The sequence below is a fragment of the Andrographis paniculata genome, unplaced genomic scaffold, assembly GCF_009805555.1.
Source record: "Andrographis paniculata isolate CXL003 unplaced genomic scaffold, ASM980555v1 Contig73END, whole genome shotgun sequence".
Taxonomy (NCBI): domain Eukaryota; kingdom Viridiplantae; phylum Streptophyta; class Magnoliopsida; order Lamiales; family Acanthaceae; genus Andrographis; species Andrographis paniculata.
This window is the reverse complement of record NW_026137610.1, coordinates 394,905-418,314: the sequence shown is the minus strand read 5'-3', so window position 1 is coordinate 418,314 and position 23,410 is coordinate 394,905. Positions and strand designations below refer to the sequence as shown.

General features: G+C 35.6%; 3 protein-coding genes across 8 annotated transcripts; 1 reads left to right on the top strand and 2 right to left on the bottom strand.

Moving 5' to 3' along the window:
- Nucleotides 1-83: 83 nt before the first annotated feature.
- LOC127265751 (uncharacterized) lies at nucleotides 84-11,004 on the bottom strand. Of its 3 annotated transcripts, XM_051295727.1 has the most exons (23): nucleotides 10,785-11,004; nucleotides 9,819-10,723; nucleotides 9,038-9,153; nucleotides 8,442-8,647; nucleotides 8,137-8,256; nucleotides 7,753-7,881; nucleotides 7,550-7,675; nucleotides 6,631-6,686; nucleotides 6,448-6,547; nucleotides 6,195-6,312; nucleotides 5,788-5,997; nucleotides 5,296-5,629; nucleotides 4,664-4,757; nucleotides 4,279-4,387; nucleotides 3,760-4,031; nucleotides 3,503-3,630; nucleotides 3,070-3,304; nucleotides 2,580-2,768; nucleotides 2,155-2,444; nucleotides 1,407-1,617; nucleotides 1,033-1,275; nucleotides 674-750; nucleotides 84-587 (listed from the first exon to the last, which is right to left on the bottom strand). In XM_051295727.1, the coding sequence occupies exons 2-23, from the start codon at nucleotides 10,658-10,660 to the stop codon at nucleotides 440-442; spliced, it is 4,353 nt and encodes a 1,450-aa protein (XP_051151684.1). In that variant the 5' UTR covers nucleotides 10,661-10,723; nucleotides 10,785-11,004; the 3' UTR covers nucleotides 84-439. The 3 variants fall into 3 exon arrangements, with proteins under 3 accessions (XP_051151684.1, XP_051151686.1, XP_051151685.1); XM_051295729.1 differs by lacking the exons at nucleotides 8,442-8,647; nucleotides 10,785-11,004 and having other exon boundaries at nucleotides 9,819-9,957; XM_051295728.1 differs by lacking the exons at nucleotides 9,038-9,153; nucleotides 9,819-10,723; nucleotides 10,785-11,004 and adding an exon at nucleotides 8,747-8,853.
- A 2,351-nt stretch (nucleotides 11,005-13,355) lies between these two features.
- LOC127265394 (uncharacterized) lies at nucleotides 13,356-18,108 on the bottom strand. 4 transcript variants are annotated; one of them, XR_007841954.1, is made up of 7 exons: nucleotides 17,651-18,108; nucleotides 16,647-17,020; nucleotides 15,947-16,120; nucleotides 15,809-15,860; nucleotides 15,029-15,225; nucleotides 14,775-14,832; nucleotides 13,356-14,688 (listed from the first exon to the last, which is right to left on the bottom strand). XR_007841954.1 is itself a non-coding variant. In XM_051295169.1 (2 exons), exons 1-2 carry the CDS (start codon nucleotides 17,809-17,811, stop codon nucleotides 16,849-16,851), a joined length of 333 nt encoding a protein of 110 aa, XP_051151126.1. In that variant the 5' UTR covers nucleotides 17,812-18,103; the 3' UTR covers nucleotides 16,243-16,848. The 4 variants fall into 4 exon arrangements, 1 of the variants encoding a protein (XP_051151126.1); XR_007841953.1 differs by having other exon boundaries at nucleotides 15,947-16,102; XR_007841955.1 differs by having other exon boundaries at nucleotides 13,356-14,684; nucleotides 15,947-16,102.
- A 1,297-nt stretch (nucleotides 18,109-19,405) lies between these two features.
- LOC127265684 (zinc finger CCCH domain-containing protein 20-like) lies at nucleotides 19,406-20,926 on the top strand. Its single transcript, XM_051295620.1, has one exon. The coding sequence runs from the start codon at nucleotides 19,609-19,611 to the stop codon at nucleotides 20,671-20,673; it is 1,065 nt and encodes a 354-aa protein (XP_051151577.1). The 5' UTR covers nucleotides 19,406-19,608; the 3' UTR covers nucleotides 20,674-20,926.
- Nucleotides 20,927-23,410: the final 2,484 nt, after the last annotated feature.

Here is a 23,410-nt window from a genome sequence, read left to right as displayed (position 1 = left end):
TATGGGTGAACTTAAGATCATTAGTTCAAACCCTCAGAAAAACATAAAAAGAAAAAGTGTTAACTACTAAATTCAATAGAAAATAAAGCAGAAACATAGAGATATATTGTAAAGCAAAGGCCATTACATAAACCAATGATTTCGTAAATACATTATTAGATGCCAAGAGGTATGATGCCTAAAGAACCATGGGAATATCCCATCTTGATATTTACAAGGGAAAAAGGAATATAACTGCACAACATAAGGCTATAAAACAAATGCCTTTGTTACTAACATCTATTGTCTTCCCCCTCCCCTTCTGTGATATAACTTCTTTTCTTCTACATCGTGTCAACAATCTATTCTCTAAAAGCCTTGCTATATAGATAAACACATAGCAATAAGACCCAATAAAAAATGGTGGGACGTTAGTGTGGATGTTTTTGCTCAGCAATAACTACGACTGCCAGAACAATTCAAATTCATTACTATACAGCGATCGATCCTGAATCTCTAGATTTGCCACATGCCAATTTACAAGCTTTGATTGGATGCATTTACACAAAATAAGGGCAAGAGGAAAAATCCACCATTCATTTTCATCCCTGCAATTACAAAAAAATACATCAATTATGCAAGTAAATAAAGCACTAGAGTAAAAATGTTCAGGTTGGGCAGGTGTTCCACTCACATATTCCATGGCTGGAAGTATGGGATGCTCCCACTTGATTGACGGTGGTGAACAAAACCACAGATGAACGCAACAACCTGGATAACTCAAATAGAAAATGCATAAGAAGCCAATAGAGTTACCGTATGCATTAAAACCTGTCGCAAATGTCCGCAAAGTGATTCAAAATAAAAGGATCAGTTGATTCACATACAGAATCCAATGTGAAATCAATTCTACTCGAACACTTAAAACAAAAGATATCCTAGGAAGATGGCAGCCAGTTCAAAAAATATTTAGATTATTTATAGATCTAACTGCTGATGTAGCAACACAGCAACACATTACATGAAAGGCTTCAAAAATAGAGAATGACTTACAATGTTTATCAGGGAAGCGACGTTCCACAAAGCATACAAGCGTGCCAAACCTGCAGAACGCCTTGGTCCATGACTGAATAGAGCATTAATTCCAGCCGGAAAGGGAAGTAAAATACCAAGGGGTATAATAAACAGAACAAGAAAGACATCTGCTAGGGAAAACGAATACAACTGGAGCAATGTGAGCAGTACTAGACTAAAATCTCCAAGTAGCAGGATCGAGATTACCAAGCCAACGAGATCCTGCAGCACATAAGAGGTCCATTTAAGGAATGGAATCTTAAACAAACACACTATTGCACAACACCTAAAATAGAGAATTCTTATGTTAGGTATGGGTGGGTGGGGTTGTGAATTGGAAGACAGAGAGGTACCTGATGCCCAACTGGCTTAGTGTTGTGAATGAGAACAGAGAGAATAAAGCATATATCTCTTTGCTCTTCCAGCACCTTCAGGCTATTAACATCTATAATTGTGCCATTAACCTTCCTCCTCAAAGTGCCTTCTTCACTATCATTGCTTCTCGGCATTCGACTCAGGTAAGACATCTTTGAAGGCTCATCTTTCAAATACATATCTTCTGAGCTGCTTGTCATCAACATCATAACAAACAAACAAGCTCAAATGATAAAAGAAAAAAAAAAAAAAGAAAGAAAGAAAGGTTAAACAGGATTGCATCTTATCATCTTGTTCTTCACAAACCATATCCCATTAGACCTTGCCAAAATCTCTATACTAATATGACATATATGGTCACTGTAAATTAAATTAGGCCACTGGAAAAAATTGCAAGGAAGGTAGGAAACCCAGTATCCCTCGGGATGGAGGGAGTATCAATCAAGTAAACCTCTAGTATCTCACATGTAAATGCACATAATATTAGATATGAAATGTGGAGTTGAAAAAAATAGGGATCCATTTTAGCTGAAAAGGCACAAAATCATTTTGCAGCAATTTCAATAGCATATGGTTCAGGAATTTAGGGTACCTGTTCACTTATGGAATGGAAAATGAGAAATATGGTGATGATGGTTCTTCAAAGAAACGACATTGCAAAGTAGTATAACCATAAAATCACATTCTTCATGTGTCAGTTTAGATGTTATGGCAAAGATGCATTACCTTGACCATTGCTCACTCCCAGGTAGTCCGTCTGGAACAGATAATGGCACGAGGTCAGTTTCTTCATTGACAGCATATATGAGAAGTCCATAATGACAATAGCTCTCAGCAGTAGTTTGAAACCAAGCAAGGTCCACGTGGACACCATAGACCCTTAATGCAGGATTTGCAAAAGTGTCAAGCCAATGAAGAACTGGACGAAACGTCACTCTGAGGCAACCTCTTCTTGCCAGACGCAATTGAGCATTCAACCCAGACACAAAACGATACCATGTAGTTGGTGGCACAGACTGAACGAAACAGAGAAATTATTGACATCAGGGATGTGCTCTGATTTGTTAAAGAATAAAACAGGTACTTAGAGGTCAAAATTTTCCCCATCACATGCAAAAGTTGTTCAGTTCCTTCAAGGTAGAAGAATAGACCTGACTCATGAGGCTGGTCATGACATTGTCACTATGCAGTGCAAAAGGAGCCATGTAACTTCCATCACCACCAAAAAGTAGAGACATTGGAAATCTTTCATGCAGACGAGGAGGAAGATCATTTCTCTTTTCATCACCACCAAGGAAAAAATCAACATATGCCAGCATTAGATCTGGTGTTGCAGCAACCTGTAACACAAATATGAATATTCATAGATTGAAGGGGCATGTTTCAATTACACAATATTTAAAAATAGTTTTAGGAGCAACAATGGTACAGACAAGAAATTAAAAATTGATAACATAAGCAATAAGGTACCCTAAATGTCAGGTATCCAAAACGATTGGGCCCGGTCCAGGTAGTATTTTATGCTACTCCAAATCTCAATACTCAACCCGGATTATCTGAACTATTAATTATTTGACCAAAAGCCCATCCCTAATTGGAAGTCACTAAAAAGACAAGAGAACTGTGCTACAAAAAACTGACCTTCAGTCCCTCATACAGAGCACGTGAGCGACAAGAACGTAAGCAAGCATGATCATATTCGGATCTAACAAATTCTCTTATTTTCTGCAATTTCATTCTCCGCCGCCATTGTAGCCAAGACCATGCAAAAGGATAAGCAATTAAGCAAAGAATACTGTGTACTGCTCCTTCCCACCACTGATATGCAGCAAGTGAATTGATCTCATCCACAAATGTATTAAATGCAACCTCATATCTGCCATTATTCATCAAATAAAAGTACATGATTTCTAGGTTATACAGCCAACAAAAGAATTTAAAAAGGGCAAGCCTTTTTTACTTAAGGGAGAACTGAGAATAATATTACACAGGTTTAAATAAGATAATGTCATACCAACAAGTGGCAGTTTCATGTACCAATGCGAAATCAAACAATAGGAAGGAAAAAACTTACACTATTTCTTTTACTTGTTCGGGAGGCATATGTGGAAGATGCCAAGGTTCACTAAAAGTATTGGGGCCCATAAAGTACATTCTATGCACATGACTCTGAGATTCTTCCACTCTATTAGTTTCCATAACCTGATGGGCAGACAGTCCGTCAATCTTTCTTTTACTCAATAAACATATCAAACTTAAGCCTCAAATTGCAGTTTCATTCACCACACTTTGCTAACTACTACCATAAAAGTATTATGTGCTTGTGCATACCTCGTTAAGAGACTCAAGGAAAGGAAATGAATGGTCGATCTGAGAGCCTTGTTGGGTTGGAGCAGGACCCGGTTGCTCATCAACCCCGATGAACTTCATCCGTGCAACACTCAGCACCAAAGCAAGAAATATCAATAGTCCAAAAAGCAGAAGACCAAACAACCAGGGACCTCCAAACGTATATACCAACTCCTCAAGAGCAGTATAACAGTGAGGCATGTGATACCTCTCAGAAATGCATTTGTAAGGACAAGGAGTTTCAGTGATTCCACCTGAAAGCAGCAAACAGGAACTCTGATCATCATCCGTACACAAATAAAATAAAATAATGTGATGTACATCATACTCAGGAATTTATGACAATAGAAAAACTATTAACATCTGAAAACTGAGATCACTAAACTATCATATCATCCACACAAAAGTTAGTAAATTGTTCCACAAAAGAAGACAAAGACAAAACCTCTACTTGACAATGGAAAGACACCATAAAAGGTTGATTCCCCAGGTTAGAGATACCTCGGACATGAACATAAACAGCACGACTTGGAAACTCATCACTTGGGCATGGAAAGCATAGCGATCTGTCAGATCCAGTGACATTTTTGAAAGTGCCATCCGGGCATTCCTGCAAAGATAAAAGAACGATGTCAAGACTCAGGATTGAAAAGTGAATACATATTATCTATTGGTAATTGATTATGGCTCCACCCTGGCTTAATGCCCCAAACATCTTTATTAAACAACATGAACAGAACGTAAGATTTCTCTCTGCCATCATATTACTGCTCCACTTATTTCTCCTATTTCTTTTAAGAACCTTTCCAAACAATCTCTTGCATACAATGAGTTGGAGAAGATTAATAGAACTAGAAAATTGTCAATAAGATGGAAAGATAACTACCTCACAGAATGTTCCATAAAGCCCCTTTGGACAAGCTTGTCCAGTGACGGTACCATTCTCACCCATGTGGCTTTCATTGCCACCTAATCCACCCCTATAACAAAGTCAGGTATAAACATTACTGTGTCACCCACAAAATGCGTGCAGTGCAAAGATTCTACATTTTCTTCACCCATAGGATGTAAGCATCCACAGCACAAAAACAGTGTCTAGTTAATGAGGAAAACTATGCAGAAAAGGGTGTAAGTGATCTATGCAATATATGTATCTAAACCTTTAATCTGGAATAAATAGTCACATAAGCAACTGCATAAGCTGAAATTCCTAAAATTAATGAAGCATAATCTAATAATCTACGATATCCTACATCTACACTTTATGCATCCAGTCATCCACCTGGACAAGAAGCAATTTTTGTAGAAGAAGAATAAGTTACGCCACAGCAATAACTACTTTCTCATTATTCCTTTAGATAGTCTATGGCCTTAAAAGGCGTTAAGAATTAGAAAAAAAAAAAAGAGAAATGAAAACAGACTAAACAAATAGCATAGTATGGGAATATTACTACAGAAATTTACATGAATAATAAAGCTTATGCAGCATCAGATGCATAAAGAAGCAAAGAAACTAACCTGGCATGAATGCTTCCATTCACTGAGGCTATTGGGAAATATACATCTCCTGTAGGGATGTCTGACCAATGAAAATGAATTCTTCCACCACCCCCTCCTCCACCACCCATTGAGCTACCATGGCCTCCAACACTTGACAAATTTCCAGCTTGACTTATAGCTAAAGAGTGCAAAAATAACAAGATAGTACCACCTGATCCACCCCCAAGACTCAAATTCGCACTATTATTATTTAATGCACTCTTATGAAATCTCCATTTAGAACTATCTCCATCTGCCTTGACAGAACCCTCCACCTGTAACCTCGTCAAGGGATGACGCATTGAACCCATCACTGCATGCAATGAACTAAGTTAACAATCACAAAAGGTCACCACAAATGTAATATAGAAACAATTAAGAGAAAAGGCACACATGAAGTAATTGCTGTGTTACAAGAATAAATGAACCATTGTACAACCACAATAAATTAGATAGACGTCCTCCACTCACCAAGAATACCACCACCAGCAGTTGATATAGCCAAGCTTTCATTGCCACTGCCACTGCCTAGTTCACAAGGCAAGCTAGCATCTCCATATGACATGCCACCAGGAATACAACTGCCATTATAACAGCCCATTCCACCTCTACCTCCATGCCCACCACCACTACCTAGACCATTACTCAATACCATTCCTTGACCAATGCCACCATGACAGCCTGCACAAAAAGCAATGCTTGTTTGTCAGGCATTCGGGAAATGCCATTCAGTCACATGGATTCTGACTCCAAAAGATAAATAATTTCTCCAAATAAAAGGATTTTAAACATGCTTGTCCCTGAGTGTGCATGTGTGTGTGTGTGTGTGTGTGTGTGTGAGAGAGAGAGAGAGAGAGAGAGAGAGCTCTTCAGAATACCCATTCCAGATGTGTTTATAACTCCAGAAGCCTGGACACTGATGGTTCTTGCTCTATGGAAATGAACAATAGAACCTTCAACCAAACCCTCAACATTGACATCCTCAACTCGACAGATCTGCATAACAATATATTTTTTAAACTTCATCACAGCAACTATTTTGCATGCTTTTAAGGGAAAAAATAAAATAAATCAAAATAAATCAAAAATTCAAAAGAGTAATTCTTCTGATGTTTCATGATAGATAGCCACCTGCAGGGTAAAGGACAAAGAAGAGTTCACATTACAATCCTCAGGTGGGTGAAGAAGTTCGGCTGGACAATCTTCCGAATCGCAATAAAGCTTTGGCATCCTAACAAGCAACAAAAATCAGCTTTCAGAAAATATAACAATTAACATTTGTCTGTTTTCATTAAAACAGGGATTAGAACCTACACAGCATCATCCGAGGTATTTCTTAAAGGACCACGCAGAATAGAACCAGGTCCAATCTTCATCAGAACATGAGGGGAAACACCAAAAGCCAATTAATCAAACATAAATTATGCTCCTAAAATTTTTGGCGCAGACATTTTATCATAGTAGTACTTATTTTAGATTGAAGCAAGGGTTTCCATGTATAGGCAAAATAATCAGCAAGCACGAATCAGTCACTGTATGTTATAGACAAGGTGTAAAAAACATCAACAAGCCCAATGATGCCATCAACTGAATAAACAGATTGCAAAGAAGCCTGCCAGATTAGATTTCAGTCCCTTCACCATTTCAATTAACTCTATAATTTTCAGGAAGCAGACATGCAGAAGCTACAGGAAAGAACTCGGAAAATGCAAAATGCATAGAAACACCCTTCAAAATAGCAATGTAGAATACAAGTGTGAGACCAGAACATTGACATACAATATAGCTTATGCTAATTATGAAGCAACTAAAGTAGGACAAATCCGAAACTTCAGGAATATCATCATATTCATTCATATATTGCAGTGGCATGCTACTTCTACAGGCTCCAACTTACAAAAATGGATTACAAAGAGAGAATTCATGACTTCTCCTACTTGGATTTTTAATGAATATAGGATTATGTTCAAGGAGCTTATAGCTATAGAAACCTTTTGAATAGAGATGAAGCAGCATGGATACACTACATGTTTCTTAGTGTCTGAAGATAAGAACATATTGGAGCCTCAAAACAGCTTTATTGTAGGTGAAATATGAAGCTTTGAGAAGAACCGATAGGTGAAAAAGTCTCCAAGTCAAAGAGCAGGCATATGTATTATTCTTCTCTAAATTAAGGTTACATAAGTGGTAAAATTAAGGTAAAATTAGTGGAGAAATACTGATAATTGCTTACATTAATGACATAAAACAACGACAAAACTAAACGTTGTGCTTCTATGCAATCTCCTGGTCCAGTCAAATTTAAAAGACCTTGCCCATGAACGCCCAGGTTTGCATTTGAATGAATAAGTGATGATCCCTGTTGAATAAAATAAATCAGTAGGTTGTGAGAATACCATAGGCACAATTCTAGAAGGATTAAATTTGGTAACTCACCCTCAGGACTACAAGATTACTAGCTTCAAGGGAGGATGTCTCGACATTTTCATCTCCACCACCATCTATTGTCATCTTTGAGTTCAACATTAAAAACATCTTAACAGACATGCGAAGTGCCCCAAAAACCTAGAAGAGAAAAGGATAAGAACATCTGAATTGTATAGATATCCAAATTTAAAAATTCATTTCAGTAAAAATTGACATGCCTAGTTAAAGGCTTAAAGCTCAACTTTGTTTGCATAATTGCTAGTAAAACGGCATATAAATAAGTGAATATTTTTCAATTGATGCCCATAGAATCATTAAAATAAAAAGGACAGGGGGTTGGGGCAAGCATGCTGATCACGGCATATCATCTTCCACAAGAGGGGAGAAACATACTCTAATTTCAGAATCACTCATCAACAGCTCCTCTGCTAAAAGTTCAAACACCGACATGGAATAATGTGCAAGCCCAAAGCTTAGTGTTGCTCCAGATAAAAGGCTTATTTGCCCTTGAACCTTGAGTCCATGAACAAAACAGAATTAGATTCTTAAGTGCAGGAGATGGTCACTAAAATGTAAATCAACGCACATGTAACTTTTTTGAAGAGCCAGTGGCAAATAACAAAGTTCAGTGGTTACAGAAAGATCATAGCATGCAGGACATATTGCAGAGCACCACCAACAATCAGAATTAAAAAAACCTGGACTCGACTCCAAAGCAATGGGACAGCTGCCTTTGCATCATCCCGGATATAGACATTTGTCAACAATGGTTGAGGAAACTCCATGAGAAGTGTCTCCGTATTTGTAGGATTACCATTATTGCTTACAGTAAGGGTACGAGGAACAGTCTCATAAATAGTACCCGCAGCACCTTGATTTTCAGGGCAACCGAGACTGCTTCCACCTAAAACATAAATCATGGCAGGGAAGGCTGAGCAACTCACTCTTAGTCCTAGAGAAACAAAATATTATACTTTTGACACTGAAAAATTGTTGATCAGACCAGTTACAGTTTCTATGCATGGATCAAGAATTGCCAAGCGCAAGAATTTTACAGCCCACAATTTAGCAAGGGATAGAATAGCTCCAAACTTTCAGCATGGGGAGCTCCTTCGTAGGATAGAGAAAATAGCTGAAAATGTATATCTCAAACCAAATAGCATGGGAATTAAATTATCGTTTTTCTCTGAGAAAGAACATTACAACTAGAGATTTATGGAGCTCAAAAATAAGCAACTAAGTATTATCACTAAAGAGCCAACAGGAAAAGATAATAGAAAAAAAAATGTCATACCATTTGCTGCGATGACTGGTTCTTCATGCCGACTAAAAATATTGACAGAAACTCTACCACCACCACCACCACCAAAACCTTCACCACCACAAGCACTTATTCTGCCATTTCCCGTCCTGGAATTCACAAGAACTATGATGGTTAGAAACATTTGAATGTGTTCCTACACTTACCACTAGATTAATGAAACGTAGATATTTCGAGCAGTATCTTCACATCCAATGCCAGTTTTCAAATATGAAGAAGTGATAAGAATACAGTCAATAATCCAGAGAGATACTACTCGCATGAAGAAGCATGTTTTATTGCACTGTTGATGATTATTATTGTACATTTCTATTCTTTAAAAATATATAAGTAGATTTCAGAGAAAAACAGACACACACAATGCGGAAAGGGGCTTATATTAAAAGGGGGGGCCCATATGCAAGAGCTTCACGAACATGATAAAGACTTCATTGATTCTAAAAAGTGATTATTATAAAGCATAACAATGTCGTAGTAAACTGTGTAGCAACACTTGACTATAATTCAGAAACAGTATGTACCCAAATTCCAGCTACTTACACTGGTATGAAGTCAAAACAATTGTCACTAACAATGCATACCAAATCATAAATTGGCAGTCACTAAAAACAGAATAACAGCAGTGAGTCTGTCACTCCAACTACAGTATAAATCACTTATTTGGCAGTTAGACCCTCATAAATACATACTTTAAAACACGTTACAAGGAGAATAAAATTATGAATCCGAAACAAGAGAATAGCCAAGAATTTACATTCTATGTGCTTGGATGTAGATGCTGCCTCCAGACCCGCCTCCACCTCTAGCACCTCCATCTCCACCATCGGCCAAGATACTGCCATTTACAAGCAAAACATTTGATACCAGTAACATTACCCTTCCCCCTCCTCCACCTCCGAAATCTACATAGTAGCTCGTCGTCCCACCTTTACTCCCATAACTCCAGGGCTTCCCCAAAGTTGACCAGGAGTAAGCATCCCCGCCCCATACATCTTCCGGAAGCTTACTGTTATTACTCAGACAAGCCGCACCCCTTCCACCATGCCCGCCACCAGCACCTTCCACCCCTTGCGGGGTCCCACTTGTCTGGGGTGGGGGAGACCCAGCTAAACCAGTAGTATTAACAACAGAATCATTGCCAAAAATAGCGTTATCTGAGACTAACTGAAAAGTGCCGCATATTATGGAAGAATTATCCCCCAGAGTAAAGTTCCCGGTAACATTGATAGCAAGCTCGCATCCACTAAACGACGAACAGTTCAGAGTAACGTTATCGGCAATTCTAAAATTACCCGTGCCTTCCACATACACATTTTTTGATAGGTTCAAACTGGAGACAATCTCGCAGGTGGTGTCTAAAGAGCCAACTCCGGCGAAATCGACGGCACACGACGCCGACGGTGGATGCGGCGGCGGAGGTGGCGGCGCCGGAGGAGAGTAGTCATTGTGGAACAAAAAAGCGTCCGAGTCAACATCAAAGTCAAAATCGGATTCAGCAACAACCGACCTAGGGTTCACCAAGATTGACAGCACTAAGACGGCTACCAATCCCATCAAGCCCAACGAAAGCGCACGATGAATTGTGCAAACAGCCATCGGCAGGCTACAATAGTCATCACATTAAACCTCCCCAGCGCAACCAGCAGAGACCGATTGCATCTGAAAAAGGAATAAATCTCAACCAAAGAACTATAAAAGCACCGAGAATCAAAACCCTCACCAAACCGCCACGACAATTGAAACCAAGCCGACTTCAACTCCCCACAAAATAAATGCACTGAGAGTCTGGGTGCGTGCCCTGCAAGCTATGGATACACGACTGTATGTATAGATGACGTACAGGGTTTTGGAAGAAAATTAGGAGAGAGAGGGGGGGGTTGTGAGGATTGTAGAGAGAGAAAGGAAGAACTTGAAAGGAGCGGGTGTAGTTTAATTTAGGGGGAAAGAAGGTGGCGACGTGGGCGCACTTTAATTTCCTTTTTTTTCTTATTAATTAAGTTAGATAATTAAATATATAAATATAAATAAATGAAGCCAACCACAGGGCTGATTGGTTGTAGGATTTTATGGGTGAGTTTGTGTGAGGTTTGAATTATGAGTAGGATTTCAACGGTATAAAATTGAAATTATGGTATGATATATAAATAAACACTGATGTAAATTTTAAATGTAAATTTTATTTTTTAATTTTTAGTATAATTTACTTTTGTATACTCATCAAAATTTGTATACAGCTCCACATAAATTTTGCGTTTGGAAGGAATATAATATATTTTCATCCATTATCAAATTTATTCACATATTTTTTATTATCATTAAAATATAATATTTATAAAATTTTATGAAAAAGTAATATTTATTTATCATAATTTTAAGTACTATTTTATCTCTATTCCATTTGAAAGTATTTTTTTCATATTTTAAAAAATATGATAATACTAAAATATTCATAATTTTTATTTAAATTACATATAATTACTTTGTACATAAAAATTTAAAAATAAAAATATCAAATTTTTTTATATATTTTTACTAATCAATAAAATACTATTATTTTTTAATCTATTACAAAATTTTAAATGACTTTCCCGATGACAACGAGCAGAGGGAATATACATTTTCTAAGTCGACATGGAGAGACTTATCTTATATGTCATATAAATGTATATATTATGTATTATTTTATGTTATATTAATGTATGTATATTATATTATTTAATAATGTTTATGAAAAACTTATTATATTTTAGAGTATGATTGTTTATTAAATAGTTCGATGAAATATTTTTTTAAATATAATGTAAAAAACATATAAAAATATTAAAATAATGAATACATATAATATATATTTTTTTAATAAATATATAAGAGTTTTTTTGAGCTAAAAGAAACACAACTTCAACATTTCACCATTTAAGATGCAACATTAATACAAAATATTTATTACAATGAAATAATTCAAAATCGTAATAAAATTCAATTAAGGCACCCTTTTCATTACATACCCTATAATTATGTACACAATATTATAGAAGAAAATTTTATTTTTCTATTATTTCAAATTCAAATAACCCTATAATTATGTACACAATATTATAGAAGGAAATTCTATTTTTTTTTTATTATTTCAAATTCAAATGAACGCTATCGTAATTTTTAATATTACTTTTACCATCAAATATTATTTAAATAAAAAAATCAAATTAATATTTTATTTTAAATTAATTTTATACTACAGTCACATTATTTTTAAAATAAAATAATGCATCCAGATATATATGTACTAGCTTTTAAATAAATGTATAGCGTGTTCTCGTTAAATATGTACGTTAGCTATGTATTAAATTGACAGATCATGTGTGGTCTGCTTTCTAGGATTTAACTGTGTTCGTAATCAGACAAAAGAGCATTAATCAACAACATTGAATGATGTTTGCACGCGCATTAAAATAATAATAAATGATATTATATATGATTGATTAATTTATTTCTTGAAATGATAATATTCAAGGAACTGTGAGCGTACACGTATTTTAATAAATAAATAAAATAACAAAGAATTGGTTTATTATTTTAGGAACCAAAAAGAAAACCTTTTTCTGTAATGTATTAATAAATACTTTTAATTTTTTATAATCAATAAATAAAATTGAGATAATTAAAAATATTTTTTTATAATAAACAATAAAAATATTAAATAAATCCTATATATACTTGCTCTATGATAATGTAAACCTCAGCTTTGCTTCACATGGTGGTACACATATTAGTATTATTCATCGCTGTCTCCGTACAACATTAAAATTAATTGAAACATGTCCCCGTGCACAAATTCCTTTTCTCTTGAAGCACTCGAATTTACAAATACGACAATACATATATAATTATATAGGTATATATTCAGTTTGTTCACTCGTTATTTTTAAATAAAACAATTTTTATAAATATTATTAAAAAATATAAATATATACATATTAATATAATATATACATTATTCACTTATAAAAAAAATCAATTATTCTAACACAAAATATTATTTATTTATATTCTATTCCCTTAGTTCCATAACTATGCATCAATTTGCTTTTTAGACAAAATTTTAGAAATATTAATATATATATTAAAAAAATAAAAATAACTAAAATAACTTTAGTGATATTTGTGTAATTACTAAACAAAATACATCTTTCATAATGAATGGACTAAAATAAAAAAAAGGAGATAGTTTGTTACGGGGTACAGAACAATACAGTTTCCTTACCATATAAAAAATCAATTCATAAACAAGTCATAAAAAAGGATAAGTTTTATGGAGATGAGTTGGCCTTTACATAGCCATAAACAAGTCTACAGAACAACACACGTGTCTGGGGAAATAAAAATGAAAATAGGACAAGGATATTATTATTATTATTTATTATTAAAAAATGCATATATATATATATATGTATACGAGAAAAGGATAATTTATTATTAAATGAAAATTGAGAAATACTTGAAGCTACACATGTAACTGAAAACTCACCTACCTACCAAACAAAATGATTATCTATTATAAAAAATAAATGAATATATAAGAAAGTGGGGTATCCTAATTTTGAAGTTCGAACCAAGCAGAAATTGGGGTAAGGAATGGTGTCCTCACATGTGTGTCTTGTCTGTCACTTTGTTCAGCTTAAAACGACACCATCAAATTATTAAAATTTCAAACCAAGTGATTGTATTTTACCAATTAACCAAGATAGTAAAAGATTAAAAACCACACTGGGTCATTTTCTGGTGTGCCAAATTTCCAGGGATGTCATTTTCTTTCATTATCCAACTCTGAACTTTTTTAGAAGACAGCGACAACTTCACCTTCCCAGTTTTGTCTTCTTTCAGACAGAATTTTTCACATTTTTATTTAAAATAAACTTAACAATAATAATGAAATAGTAAGGCAGAGCAGTAATGATGGGCTTCAAAACTAACTCTGGCGGAAAGGGAATTATTTTCATCAAGAATTCACCTTATTAAATAAAATGATCAGGTGATTAAGTGGTTAATTATGAATCAAACACCACAATTGCCAAATTTGAATATTAGAGATTATGCAATAATGACCTTAAACCTTTAGGCCAAATATGACACAAGTGGGAAAACACTACTAGTCAGACAATAACAATGGAGGTTACTTAACCTACAAAAAGAAAAGGGAGGCTGTATATATTTATACAATATAATAAAAACAAATCTAAGACAAAAAAGCATGATTCGATTGTGAAAAGGATTTTTAAAAATGGACATGCCAAATGTGACAAACTTTGGCCCCATAGTTTCCTTCCCAAATTTGTCTGCTTATTAGAAGTTGGTCTGTGTGATATTCTAAACAAGGCCCCCCTTCAACATATTGTTTTTCTTCACTACTCATTCATAGAGATTTTAAAATTTTAGGGAACTAACCATGTCCAATTCTTTTAGGGAACAGAAATTTTTCAAGAAGTGTATATAGATATGGAAGTAGGATTAAGAATGGACTAATATACTGCGTTGCTTACAGTGAATGCTTCTTACTGAGTGGCAATTGGTGAAATAGTTAACAGCTCCGAAAATGCAGCTGCCTTACACATCATTTTAGCAGCTTCCTGACAGCAAAAATCACAGAGTATGTTCAAACATTATGATGGCAGAAATCTATATAACAAGCAGAATATTTGTAATGCTTATAAACCTGAATTGAGATGGATATTTCCAGATGACAGAATTAGCTCTTCCAATGTTAGAAATAACTGTGGGGATTTCATCCAGAGATTAGTTTGGTGAGTAGGAAAATAAATGCTGAAAAGCAATGTGAACCATAATGGTAATATGGAATGGAAGCACATGCTAATGTCAAATGTGCATTACTAAGTTCCATAAGATGGAATTTAATTTGGAAATTCACATTCACATATATTTTTGTCTGCCGGTGGAAAGTGAACTCACATGGACGGTCCAGATGCCGCTGAACCGGAAAGACATTATAGCCTTGTTTGTATCACATTAAGTGTCTACTCAAAAGGGCAGTATACATACTAACTTGATCTTCGATGCTACAACAGGTGCCTGCAACCAAACACGATCAGGGAATACAACTGCTGATGCCTCCTCCATGTCCTTATCCTCATAACGAATTATGGGTGCTGTCAAAAATGATGTTGCATTAGCATCACATATTAGCAAGGGAACATTGCCAAAGAATTCGCAGCGAAGGATAAAGTCATAATATGCTCTAAGAAAAGTAATTCTCACACTTATATATATTCTCAGTTTTATGATAAAATTTAATTTTGATGTGAATTTTGCAGTCACCATCCTTTCTTGGAGTTTTTCATTTAAACTTTCGTTTGTTAGGTGGTAGTTGTGCCATGGCTATTGGTGCGAGTCAATTATCCAATTTTGTAGCTTATTGAACAACTTTTGGGGGATTACATAGCTGAAACTATAGTTGTTGTGTCTCTTTGTATTTTAGCCAATTTAATGGTCCGTGTGTCCCAGAAACAGCTATTTGTCACAAAATATATTGGGGGGTTGGGGAAATCATAGATTGGCAGAAAAATTAAATTATCTTATTTACAAACCACAAATTCTACATAAATCCAATCTAGATACAGTAGATTTCTTTATTAATGAGACGACTTTCCTAACAGATATAGATTGTAAACCTGTCAAAGCATGTATCATGTGAGAAAAAAGAAACACATATCAGAAGCAAAAGGTACTCACATGAAAGAGAGATCTGCCAAACCATCCAGCAGATGTAAGAAGGTTTCATATTCTGTTGAAATCAGCAAAATAGCAAAGGGCCCAGCATGAGAAAACTAAAGTAAGACAACAAGTAATAGAAAGAATGCGGAGCCAAACCTCCCCTCTTTGCAGTAATCAAGTATCTGGGGATGCTGAATTACAATCCTTTACTAAAAGCTTTGTCGAGAGCACTAAATAACACTGAAACACAGGTGGAAATGCAGTATGAACCATCAAGTTCACAGCATCCAAAAAAGACTTATCCCATGACACCTGAAATGGATGAGAAACCTGAGGCACCATACAGTTAATGCATGAAGACCGTCTCTCTTATGATTTTTTTGGGTTCAAAACAACTGCAACTAACTTACAAGATTTGGACATCACATGTTAGCAAGGACTAATTAAAGAAGTATTGGCAAAGAAATGATATACAGTTATATAAATAGCATCCATGTACAAGAACCAGTCTTTCCAAAAAAACCAGAATATGCAATTGTCAAGACAAGGATAATAACGTAAAGAAATGCTAAAAGGCAATGCAGATTGACGCATAATGGTGATCATTTTCATTTGAAGAGAACAACAATGATCTTAATTCCAATGTTATGATCACTTGCACTGCTGATTGCAGCCCCTCTCCCACTGGTGCACACTCCTAAATCAGCTTGCTGTGTCGTCCTCACATCACTTTTATCATACCAATGGCCAACAGTTAAAATTAGACTACTTCAAAAGTTCCACAAGCTATAGGTGCAAGTAAAAGATTCAAGTGCTATCTCACTTGAATAGTACATTATAATGCAATTCTTCATACCTACAAGTAGTAAGAAGCATGCATTAACAGGCTTTTCAATCTTCGTGTGGAAATTGGATGGGTTGAAACAGCATGGCTCCTGTTTGTAAGACTGAAATCCTGGCCATTTGGCAACTAATGTTTTCCAAGTGCCTCGATAAAGGCAGTTATCTCCTGTATTGCCAAGAGAACAATCTTTGTACTTCCTAAAGACTTCCATTAGTCATTGTTCATTTTCCATCAACAGACCACTGACTTTGGTCATCTTTGAATCAACTTCTGATCCCAAGGCAACTTCTATCACTTGGTCTTCAGTTGGTAGTAATGTTTGTCTGATAAGCAATGGCCACACTTCGTCAAAACTTGATGTCTCTTTTACCTGGTATTTTATTGGCCTGCAGTAGTAATTGGGATAGTCTTAGCCCATTGCAACAAATTTTGATAAACATGATTTGCTTTCATTGAATATACACACATATTATCCAACTAATTTGTTCCCATAGATTATGGGGGTAAATTCCATTTGGATACTTTCTGTTTAATATATGACTGTCACAACAGCGATCATGTGCTAGATGTCCTCATTTATATAAAAACACGACATACATCTCATAGTCAATATGATCCACACAAGAAGAAATCCAGCATCAAATGTCATCATAAACCCTAGCGTTAATAAAATTCAGAGCATCCAATAAAAAGATTCTGCTAAAGAAACCAAACATGACAGATATAAATCGGTAAACAAAAAACCATGTGGTTTGGAGTACTCAAACCAAACTCGAAGATGAAGTACGAACAAACTCCCTATACAAGATGACTGATTATGGGAACTATAATATACCAACCACCCTAAATGAGTGGGTGTGGTGAAAATGAGGCTCCACTTTCAAACTTGCGTTGCAATCAAAGCAACACGAACTTGATACATAGAACACAAGTGTTGGCACTTCATCAAACCTCCTCGACGACATTTTGTGTGTGTGTGTGTGTGTGTGTGTGTGAGGAGAGAGCAGTTATTTTACCAGTTATCCATGTTCCGCACTCCATACGATATAATATACTCCAAGTAATGTTTAATCACAATCTCACAACCACTGCAATCACATTTCCCCCCGCAGCTTAATCGAACAAACCATATTCCTATTGAACTATCACCAGCAAACTTTCGATAGTACACCTTCATTATTGTTCTCTCAACGCGTCTAGAGTGCAGAAGAATGAGCCATCCTCCAAAATCGGACGCATAGATGAAACCAGCTGAAATTAGACCAGAGATCACAACAAGAAGAGAGAAACACGATCCGCACAATTATCACCCCAACCAACTCCACTCCACTGCTTTCTCCGATCAGGAGAGGAACGCTGCAAAACTGTAGCTCGAAGTTGCAGCAACTTCGCGCTCAAGCCTTGAAGAGCATGAATGACGTCAGCATTTGACGTACTAATTGATCTGACAAGGAATTTAAATCGCATTTTATCAATTGACCCAATTGGAGAGATGTCGGTAACTTAAAGTCCAGTCTAATCTATAGGCCCATCTAGCAAGAGGAGCCATCAGCCATGGACCAATAAAATAAAATGAAAAATTATATTCCACGTGTGAAACTACTAATGGTGCCTTCTAAAATAAAATATTATTGAAAAAATATAATTTACTAATCAATTTAAATTTGAAAATTTAGTGTAAAATACAGATAAACACATTCCATTATTCTGAGCATTTTAATAAGTCTAAGAGCAGCTAATGTGGTTATAGTAATTAATAAGATGATTATTTTTTTTAGGGTTTGATGATGAAAGAGAGACCAATCAAAATTCGTGGAATTGGGAAGGCAATGAAAGCGTGGCATTGGGGAAAAGTTTCGGATAAGGTTGAGGTGGGATTGGATTGGATTGGATTGTATTATTATGTGGAAGGAAATAAAAAAGGAAAGAAGAATAGTCAAAATCACGAGGTCGGGATCTGAAACTGGAGACTGGAGGAGAGAGGACGGACGGACGGACGGCTTCATCCATATCCGAAAACCAACGCCCACGCAAGTCACGTGCCGCTTTCAAACGCCAACACGCCACCAGACACGTGTGACTCATCCATGTCACGTGCCATCTCCCGTCCGTACAGATTCTTTGTTCGGGGAGACAGGAATCGATATAATAAATATATTAAATATTTTCATTTTGCTAGAGTTTCTGTCCAGAAAAACGCCAAAATATCCCCTGTTGAGATAATGAAGTAATGCCCGGCCGGGTTAACCTTACCGACTGTGATAAACCGTACAGTCAAAGTCGAATCACTGTGCCGGTCTGTGATTCAACGAACGTTCTCTTGTAGGACCCACCGGTTATTAAAGCGTGGTTTATCTCAGCCGCCTTACCACTGTGCAATGCTGTGTGCGATGGCCACTTGGCCTTGTTTTGGGGGCACAAGGGGGGGGTATATTATTATTATTTTATTATTATTGCTGTTACTATTAATTTAATTCAATAAATTTGTTCTTAAATTTTGTGGCTTACTTGCCATTAATACGAGAGTATTTGATAAATTTTTACGACCCAACAAAGGAATCCTGGTTTCATTCCCCAAGCCAAAAAAAATAAATTAAAAAAATTAGCAAATAATAATTAAATTTGAATGCGCGTAGGACCCACGAAGTCATCCATTCTTTGCGTATGCGTTTGAAGAGTAAATGCCAAGGTAGGGTTTGGTTTCATGACTTTCTTTCTTACTTTGTATGTAATGTAACCAAACCAACCCACTTGCTAGCCTTAGCCTACCTGTGTACGGGAAACAAGGGTACACTGTCTACTAACCATGGTTAACCATGCTCCCTAACCCTGGTTTGGATAGCAGTTTATAATGGAACCGCTGCCTCGCATAGCAGACCACGGCGATGATCGCTGATCATGACAGTGCCTCTTCTGTAGAGTGAGCGAGTGACAGTCGTATCCACAATTACAGTTACTGCGATTTAATTTAAAGATGATGATGATGATCGGAGGTGGAGATCATCCTCGCTCAAATCCCACCGTCCAAATCCCACCGTGGGATTGCCGCCACGTCGACGATTCCTCCATGGCCCACATTTACTCCCCCGCCGCCGCCGATGGCGGCCATTACGAGGATGCCTTCGCCGCCCTGCAGCGGTACCTGCCGTCCAACAAGGACGACGATTCCGACGACTTCGACGTGCCGGTGGACGCCTTCTCCTGCGACGATTTCCGTATGTTTGAGTTTAAGGTGAAGAAGTGCGCACGTGCTAGATCACATGACTGGACGCAGTGTCCGTTCGCGCATCCCGGCGAAAAGGCCCGCCGGAGAGACCCCCGGAAGTATCACTATTCCGGCCGGCCATGTCCGGACTTCCGCAAAGGCGCGTGTAAGAGAGGCGACGCTTGTGAGTACGCCCACGGCGTGTTCGAGTGCTGGCTCCACCCTGCTCGCTACCGGACGCAGCCGTGTAAGGACGGCACCCACTGCCGCCGGCGAGTCTGTTTCTTCGCCCACACGCCGGAGCAGCTCCGAGTTCTGCCGTACACTGGTAGCCCTGACGATTCCTTCATGCTCATCGCTTCTTCTCCAAACTCAAGTTTTTATTCCCCTCCGTCGTCTCCGGTAACCGGCTCGCCGCCGGTCTCCCCCGGCGGTTCACTCAAACTGAGTCAGCTCACTGAGTCGATCCGCGATATGCAGCTCAACAAATCGGGCATGGGCCAGGGTCTCGGCCCGGGTTCGAGCCTGAGCCCAACTACTTCATGGGGATTTAGATTCGGATCTCCCCGGAGCCCGTCAACAGTCCGACCCGGATTCGCCAGCCTTCCAACCACGCCGATTCGGGCTGTAACCCGTTCCGGACTCAATCCATTCGACGCCTGGGAAACTTCTTGCGCAGAGGAGCCGGTGATGGAGCGGGTCGAGTCGGGAAAAGCTCTGCGCGAAAGACTATACGCAAAGCTCGGGAAAGAGAACTCGTTGGACCGCGTCGGCCAGGCCGAGTCAGCGAGTTCAGATCCGGATATCGGATGGGTATCCGAACTCGTTAAATGAGATCCCGAATCCGAATATCAGACCCGATTCAAATTTTCTGGCTGTAAATATCATACATCATAGTTAATGGCATTAGGGTCGGGTCGTTGTTGATTGAAATCTTATATTGTGATCGATCTTCTGTATTTGCATTAATATATATATTAATATTGTAGGTAAGAAAGAAATTGCAAGATTTTGTAATGTTTGTACATAATCAATCCATTGATATTTTCGTAATAAATTTTGGTGTTGATTCGATGTTGAATATGAAGTTTTGTATCACTAATACGAACACTTATCGAAAATGTTTTACGTGGGTCGGATGGGACTAAATCAAACAAAATATATGGATACTATAAATATATATTAATGAAACCGACACGACCAATATAAAAAATATATATACATGTATTGATATATGCCCACCTATTAAAATAATAGATCACTAAATAGGTTCTTGTCGTGTAATGTGCATCCAAGTTGGGATTAAGTAAAGGGCTTTTAATTGAAGCATTAATTAGATGCATGACAAGACGTGGCTTCATAAACATGTCCTTATCTATCTTAAATATTTTTCTTTGTGCCTTTTTAATTATATCTCAATCCATTACATTAATTTTCGCTTGGCACATAGAGTGCCTGGCCTGTTTCTATAACTGGTTTTGGTTTTTAAGTAAGGTTGTTTCGATAAAAATCATTAAAATTTCAAGAAAATCATAATATTAATTAATTGTATAGTTTTATTTATAGCCGGGGCCGGGGCCGGGGCCGCTCTATTAACAGTATATAGCAAAAATGAAATTAATATATACTCTCTCATCCCACTGGAATATATTATTTGGAATTCTATAATAAATTAAAAAATAATAATATTTATTAGTAAAAATATGTAAAATATTTTGATATTTTGATTTTATATATAAAATTAATTGTTAACAATTTAAAGAAAATTTATCACCTTATATGTTACATGAACTTCTATTGTATGAAATTTTTGGGAGCAAATTTAAAAACTTGCGGCAAATCTTTATCCAATGAATAAAGTAGATTTTCTAAATCATCTATAACAGAAGTTGTACTTATGTAAAATATAAATAAATAAACAAATAATGGATGTGCTCTGGGAGCATGCATGGTCTTAAAGTCTTATAATTTGTATTTTATTTTCTTATTTAAAGAAAAAAAAAAACCGAGACAGTATTATGGGATGGTGCATTATCAAAGTGTACTATCGGGCCAGATGCTCAAAACATAGCCTAAAAAGTAGCAATTATTTTGAACTTCACTCTACTTTTGCCATTGTTTATTGGAAAGAAGTAATGTTTTTTTTTTTTTTTTTTTTGGTTTTTTTTTTAACCAAGTATTTTACTATTTATTTAGGATATTTCAATAATAATATATTATTTTTAATAAAATATTATATCAAAATATTATATAAATTAAAATTTTAATCACCATTTCAATTTCATATCTGAACAAAACAAACGCTAAAAATGAATGGAATTAATTGGAACTATAATGTGTTACCTTTCTTTATTCAAGTGAAAATTTAATTTGAGTTTATTTTGCAATATATATATATATATTTATTTATTTGATTACGAAGAAACTACTATACTAAATAGTTTTTATCTAAAAAAATATATCTAAAATTTATATTATGTTTAAATTTTTGACTTAAACGGCATATTTACATTAAATTAAATAATTTGATATGTGTGTTTTTGTTTGGGAGTTTGAATTAAAATAATTGTATAATATGATATTTTTTAGTATAATATAAAAAATAAAAAATACATATTTAATTTGATTTTTTTTTAAAAAAAAAAATAAATATATGAATAATAGAAATCCTTCCAAATTTTTCAAACAAACACACACTAAAATTTCAAAAGTATCCATATGTGAAAAGGGTTTTTTTTTTTAGTTATTATTACTTTTTTTTTAATCACGAAACACATTTTAATTGTGTGGTTACCTATTATATTTAAAATATTATTATTTTTTAAGTTCCGTAAAAAATGACCTAGTAGCGTAGAGATTGGACTTGTGACCCTAAAGTCATAGGTTCAAATATATCACATAATATTTTAGTTTTACACCGTAATAATAATAAATAAAATATAGGTTGTATTATTGTAGAGTTTTTTTTTTTTTTTTAAACAGTATTTCTATTTGATTTTTTGTGAATTTCAATAATATAATTTTATAAATAATTGATGTAATTGAGTAAAATAAATCTGTAATTAAAACTAAAGGTAGACAACGTTTTGAAAGTATTATATACATAAATTCTATTTTAAAAAATGAGATACATAGATTAGAAATGGTGAGTCTTAGCATGTACAGAACAAATTAAAATTCTTTTGGTTTGATGCAGCCATAGATTCTCAATCTCAGGATTATCTTGTCCACTATCGATTATGTAATCTAAAAAGGGCCCCTCCTTGAGAACAAAAAATCAATAAATCAATAAAATGAAAAAAAAAAAACATATATAAATACTATACACCAGCCACAAAGATAAATAAATAATATTGAGCCCAATAAATAAATAAATAAGTATACATATCAATGTAGTGTCATGGGACCATGGATGTGACATATGATGTGACATATGATGTGACTTTTACTAGCTAATATGTTCTACTTTTCTTATTTTTTTATGTCATCTTGGCTGGAATTATTATTCTTCCACCCGGATTCGAAATGCTTATTTATTTTTTAAAAATTAATAAGGTTAGTAAAAATATAA

Excerpts from the sequence above, each read along its gene's own strand:
- LOC127265684 (XM_051295620.1), top strand. The coding sequence starts at position 19,609 with ATGATGATGATGATCGGAGGTGGAGATCATCCTCGCTCAAATCCCACC.
- LOC127265751 (XM_051295727.1), bottom strand. The coding sequence starts at position 10,660 with ATGGCTGTTTGCACAATTCATCGTGCGCTTTCGTTGGGCTTGATGGGA. Across the intron at positions 7,882-8,136 it reads TGAGTGATTCTGAAATTAGA|GTTTTTGGGGCACTTCGCAT; the intron begins GTATGTTTCTCC and ends TTTCTCTTCTAG. Across the intron at positions 1,618-2,154 it reads GGGAGTGAGCAATGGTCAAG|CTCAGAAGATATGTATTTGA; the intron begins GTAATGCATCTT and ends GATGACAAGCAG.
- LOC127265394 (XM_051295169.1), bottom strand. The coding sequence starts at position 17,811 with ATGAAGGTGTACTATCGAAAGTTTGCTGGTGATAGTTCAATAGGAATA. Across the intron at positions 17,021-17,650 it reads GTGCGGAACATGGATAACTG|GCCAATAAAATACCAGGTAA; the intron begins GTAAAATAACTG and ends TTACTACTGCAG.